General features: G+C 35.0%; 1 protein-coding gene across 3 annotated transcripts in view; it reads right to left on the bottom strand.

The window, feature by feature from the left end:
- Nucleotides 1–2,625: 2,625 nt before the first annotated feature.
- Nucleotides 2,626–6,305, bottom strand: part of Mekk1 (mitogen-activated protein kinase kinase kinase 4) — a 58,695-nt gene continuing 55,015 nt past the window's right edge. For all 3 annotated transcript variants that reach the window (XM_076119713.1, XM_076119714.1, XM_076119715.1), the window contains one exon: nt 2,626–6,163. In XM_076119713.1, coding sequence (XP_075975828.1) covers nt 6,113–6,163 — 51 coding nt within the window. In that variant the 3' untranslated portion in view covers nt 2,626–6,112. The remainder of the gene's footprint in view (nt 6,164–6,305) is intronic.

The following is a 6,305-nucleotide window of genomic DNA, read 5'->3' as shown; positions in this document are numbered from 1 at the left end:
TCAGTGAAAGATAGTGCAAGTACTCAGACACACAAAAAATCTGACTAAATAAAGAATGTTTTACACTACATAATAAGTAGTTGCAGCATTTAGCCTTGCATATAAGTGGACGACGATTCGTACCCATAGTAATATACCAATTACTTTTCGAAGTTATTTCTATATTAGAATAACTTGTTCTAACGGTGAGAACAGTGATAGCCGAGTAATATAAATATGTGCCTTCTACAAAAGTAGTCGATGATTCGAATCCGATGCAGTCTGCCTTTTAACGGTAAAGGAAATCATATTTTTTTTAAAGACAGCTCCCACCCTAAGAATTTCTCATGTGTCGCGGGGACTTTTACAAGCATACAAACAACGGACACAATGCTCAACCGGAACAATTATTTGTGGATCGCACAAATTATATTATTGGTCCGTGTGGGAATCGAACCCACGACCTCCAGACTCAGTGGTATCGGCGTGGCGACCTAAACCACTGCGCCACGGAGACATTGTCATATAATGTTATATTCGTAAGAGTTCTTTAACAAAGTTCTTGGAGGACTGCGAAGTTAACAACCGCACTTGGCCAGCGTGGTGGATTCAAGGCCCAACCCCTCCCTCAATACGGGTGGAGACCCTTGCCAAGCGCTGGGACAGTAATGGACAAAAATTTTGAACGGTGAAGGAAAACATCTTAATAAAATGTTGCATGCCTGTGAAGTTCTTAAAGCAGTCTGTTCTAGGCAGCATTTAAAGAGAATGGCGTAAGAGTGCATTTTAGCACTTGTTATTGCCGAAAAATTTGTGTTGATTGTTAATGTAAATACACTTTTATATACGAATTATAGATTAGATAAACGGTATGAGTAATAGTTGATAACAATATTGTTAAGTATTCTTTATTACCAGTACGTCGACTGATAAAAAAACCGGCCAAGTGCGAGTTACACTCGCGTACGAAAGGTTCCGTACAATTATCGATTAAAACATTTGTTGTATGGGAGCTCGCTTAAATACTAATTTTATTGTATTTTTTTTGGAATTTGCTGTTATACTAGCAGCAGAAATACGTCATCATCTGTGAAAATTTCAACTGACTTGCAATCACGGTTTAGTTTATAGAGCCTGGTGACAGAGCGAAGTCTCAGTATTAGTGTCCCGTCTTTACCCTCTAGGTACGGAGCCCTAAAAACCACAGTTATATTATATTGTTTTGAAACACTTTTCGGCTTGTGGTCAGATTTAAACACAAAATACATAGGTACTCGATGCTCAATTTTCACTTAAGGCATTTAAAGTTTTATGAAAACCTATTAATTTTATTATTATTATATGTCACTGTGGCGCAGTCGGTAATGCATGCGACTGCTGCACAGAGGTCTCGGGTTTGATTCCATGGTCGGCTTAAGTTTCTTTAGACTTTTTCTAATTTGTGTTTATAAAATTTATCTAAATAGTAGCCCGGAATTTATTTACTTGTCCGGTTGGTATATGGCAATAGGCTCGTCCCCTATTACTTGGGACTAACATTATTAAATACCTACTGATAGAAATAACTAGTATTATAAAGATTTGTCTAAAATCTGTCGCTACAGTCACTATCGTTGGACTTTGTGGTAGACGCAAGTTACACGATTATAGATAACAGTTCAATGACCCGACTTTAAAGGAAAAATCCATGCAAAGGATTCCGGGGAAGTCCCGCATTTACAGCAATCTGACATATTCACACACGACTATGAAACGGTCGTCGCTAAAGTTCATATAAATCAGGTTATCGGACTGTATAATTATAATTATTAATCAGTTTTATCTAACTTTATAATGTTACTGAGTGACTGACTGATGGACAATGCACAGCCGAAATTACTAAGCGTAGATAGTTGAAATTTGCTATGAAGATTCCCTAGGAAGTGTAAGTAAATGAGCACTAAGACAGGATTTTTGAAATTTTTTCTCCTAAGACGGTAAAATTCGTTATAATATAATACAGCTTATTATATAGCTCCACTTCAATTAGTCATGCAGTGATGATGTAACTAAAGCTGTCCTCATTAAATACACACTAAACTATTGTTTCATTTCGAACCAAAAGTTCCTGAGATTGGCGAACAAACAAACTCTTAAGCTTTATATTAATAGAACAGATAATGATCTAAGAATAGATTGAAATGATGCTACGTGTGCTACGATACCTACATTATTTGCTACGGTAAAACTCGTAGCAGATGCTGTAAATAGTAGTACCTATCTTAAGAAATATCCTCGTGGTTTATTTACTTCGAAGTAACCTAAAGAGAATGGACATGAATAGTATTGAATAATTTACGACGTTTCGAAGTTATGTGTACCTGTTATAGCGGTGAAGGAAAACATCTTGATGAAACCTTGCATACCTAAAAGTTCTTTAACAGTCCTTGAAGTTGCTAAGACCTGAGTCTGTCCTTGACAAGCGTAGTGAACTCTACCTCATTCTGAGAGAAAATCTTTGTCCAGCAGTGGCAGTATAATTTTTTTGTCTGGTCTCTGTCGACTTATATGAGAAAAGGGCGTGATTTCATATATATTATGTAGGAGAGTTATTTTTATAATACCCTAGAGGAATGTCTTATTATTGGTTTGAATAAAACAAAAAAATAATATTCGGTGATCCATTTATTTCAATGACCGTATCAAATTATCAATTCATAAGTCAATATAACTATACATTTTTAAATACAATTTTATAACGTGTAACAACGATCTACCTTCTCTTTCACACATATTACAATACACTTGATTTAGAGCGAGACAGGTATATTTTTGTAGTGTTTTACTTTCGCCTACCTACTACTAAGTTATTTTGCAAATACATTTTTTTAACACAAAGATCGACCTTCTTTTTTACTCATATTACAATTCATACAGTTAGAGCGAGACAGGTATATTTTTGTAGTGTTTTAATTTTCGTCTACCTACTTTAAAATCGTTTTGCAAATCCATTTTTATGACACAATCATGACTTTGTTTCATTGTTTGATTGTTAAAATAATTGCATTGTTCTGTATTAAATACATTAAAAACTTCAACAAGTCAGTAGAAAGCCTTGTACGCATTATTCGTGGCTGACGGAGGCATACAAAATTATATATATTTAGAATATTAGTCACCTTCCGGGGGACGCAGTTTTTTTTTTCTTTTAAAAGACACAACTACCCGCATTAAGAATTGCTCTTGTGTCGCGGGGACTTTTACAAACATACAAACAACAGACACAAAGTACAATCAAACCCGAAATAATTATTTGTGGATCGCACAAATAATTGTTCCGTGCGGGAATGAAAACTACGATCTCCCGACGCAAGCGGCGTGGCGACATAAACCACTGCGCCACGGAATAAATCTTACTGTTCACTCAAATTAAGATAAATAGTGCATGCCAAGGCTCTTTACTAAGTTGTCGAACTGTACATAAGTTTTTTGATCGAAAGTATCAATATGTTTACCCTAGGTGGCGTTGGTGAGACTACAAAGAAATAACGGCAAGTATATTTTTGCAACGGAATGATCATAAAATGCTTTATATAAATGCTTCAAAAGCTAGTAAAACCATATTTCTTCACTAATTTATACAATTTAAATGTTATGTTTAAAATGCAGTACCCACTAGTGCCATCTAGTCAATAACATTGACAAAACCTCAATCGGCGGGTGTATATAAGACTAGACTACATTTGCATAAATAAATACATACTATAATAAATATTATGAATTTTACTATTTGTTCTGTATGGGAATCAAATCCACGACCCTCGCAGTCAGCGACCATACCCATTACACCGAATACTGCTATTAAGGGTCTGTTTTTTCATAGTCAAATAATTTAAAGCTTGTTACACATGCTCAATACTAGTATGAAAACATGCTACTATACATACATGCCTAAAAGTGACATGATCATACCAGCATTTTTATTATCGTATGGTTAGTGGTCAACCTAGTGTCAAAGTTGTTCAAGCCGTCGAAAGGACTTCGTTAAAGTTTAACGGCTGTTATCATAGTAGACAACAAACGGGACTTCTTGCATGCCCTCCGAAGTACAGAGACGCCCTGTTCACCATAAAGTGGTCACCCATCTATGGAATGACCACGCCAAGGCTAACTTTACCCACATATCGTTGACCGGTGAGCACTTTATTATTATTATAAGCAATTTTTTGACACGAGTATTACTAGCAATTGTTCAATAGAAGCATGCTTTCGTGCTATTTATTGAGTATGTGTAACGAGTAGCTTAAGGTTTGCTCCACATGTTAGTCCCAACGCTCGCTCCAACGTTGGGACCAATGCCATTTTCTAGATCCACACGTTGGACGAACAACGTTGGGGCCAATATTGGGGCCAACGTGAGCGTTATTGCAAGATTTGACAGTTCTGACAGCTGTATGTCACCTGTCAAAAATGTCAAAATTATTCTTGAAACTGTCTTACGTAGATTAAACTTAGTGTTAACACTTTAAAAGTGCACTTATTACTTAAGTAGGATTACATATGAAAATATAATTATCTACATAATATTCTTTTCTATATACAATTAATTTGTTATTTTACAAATTGGGTACTTGACTGGGTTAATGCACAATAATATAAAGAGTTCGCAAGTCTGTTTCTTACACATTTAAGTTTAAAGCATCGAAGACAAGTTTTACGGCATGGGGCTAGACTTTTGCTCCAAGTGAGCATGTATTAAAATCAATAACTGAAACTTTTTATTCTACCCTATTAAACAGATTAATACATATAATATGTTAAAACCATCTTTGACAGCTTTGAAATAAACTTTGAAATTTCCGTTAGTTTAAAACAGGAGTTCCCAACCTTTTCTTAGTCCGGGACCACTTTTATATAATTATTTTTAGCAGGGACCACTATGTAAGTATATTAAAAATAAAGTGTTGTAATCATTCTGAAAATCTTTACTTTTAGAGTCATTCGCGGACCATATTTTGACTTCCACGGACCACTGGTCGGGAACCATTGGTTTAAAACATTAAGTAGTATTTTATTCCACTAGCAGTCAAATACCCAATTTTCAAAATGGTAGCTACAATACGAAAACCTCTCTATTTTACAATTACTAACATACAATTTTGCTGCACTTTTAGTACAAAAATATAGCTATTATGAGGCGAGAGATACACAATATAAATAAATCATAAATACAGTGGTTGCAGGTTCGAACCCGAGGTAACACAATAATGCCATTTCAAAGTTATGTGTGAAATAATTATCACTTGTTCTAACGGTGAAGGAAAACATCGAGATGAAACTTTGCATGGCTCAGATATTGTTAAACATTTTTAAGGATGCGAAGTCCCGCACTTGGTAAGCGTGGCGGACTCGAGGCCTAACCTCTCCCTTTTTTTCAAGAAAGAAACTCTTGTAATATAATATATTTTTGAATGATAGTCCACTGTAAAGGACTTTGACGTATTTTTTTTATTTGTTCACATTTACGTCACAATTTCTTTAGCAGTCTAAACTTAGCCATACATTACCAAATTATAACGAAAAAAAATCAAAATTTGGACACATTTTCAAACATGCTACGTTTAGTTCTACGCATATGACCGAAGTCAAGTACATAATTGACAGTATTTTTTCGTTAATTTGCTACCTTTATCTAATAGATAGTTTATCCGTGAGTTCTACTAAACGGTCAAACTAGTTCCGTATATATAACACCAAATTGCTAAACGGGTCGGTCGAGAATCGGGTAGGTGACTAGGTTAACTAAAACTTATTAAACTTTTATTCGAAAAAAGTTTATATAAAATGCCCAGGCTGCATTTTGCTAGTAAATATTGTTGAAATTGTAATAACTACAGACTGAAACATTTTATTAGGCACTCATTTGATACCAACGAGAATACGAACTGTGACGTCACTATTTCGTATTCCTATACTAATTATAATATGTTTTTGATATTTCATAAATAGAAGTTGATTTGACTGGTAGCCATCTAACCTATTGTCTCGATGAGAATTTTAAAGGCTACAATAACCTATTGTTACCCGACGTTTAGAAATTTAGTTATTATGTGTAGAAGCCGCGATTCTGTAGTCGACTAGTGTGTGACGTCATCTACGTGATGAGGAAACCAGGTTCGCATTTGCAGTCGTCGTCGTTTTTCACCTGAATAAGAGAAAGAAAAACATACATTATAATTTTATTATTAAATACCGTTTACATTTTAGTAGCTCGGCTTTCTTCCGGCTTTAGTACCGAGAGTTTGACATTAAAGCGTTTTAAATGGCAAATGATAAGGTTTGAATGA

The sequence above is a fragment of the Anticarsia gemmatalis genome, chromosome 11 (assembly GCF_050436995.1).
Source record: "Anticarsia gemmatalis isolate Benzon Research Colony breed Stoneville strain chromosome 11, ilAntGemm2 primary, whole genome shotgun sequence".
NCBI lineage: Eukaryota > Metazoa > Arthropoda > Insecta > Lepidoptera > Erebidae > Anticarsia > Anticarsia gemmatalis.
The sequence above is the reverse complement of the archived record's forward strand: the minus strand, read 5'-3'. Positions and strand labels throughout refer to the sequence as shown.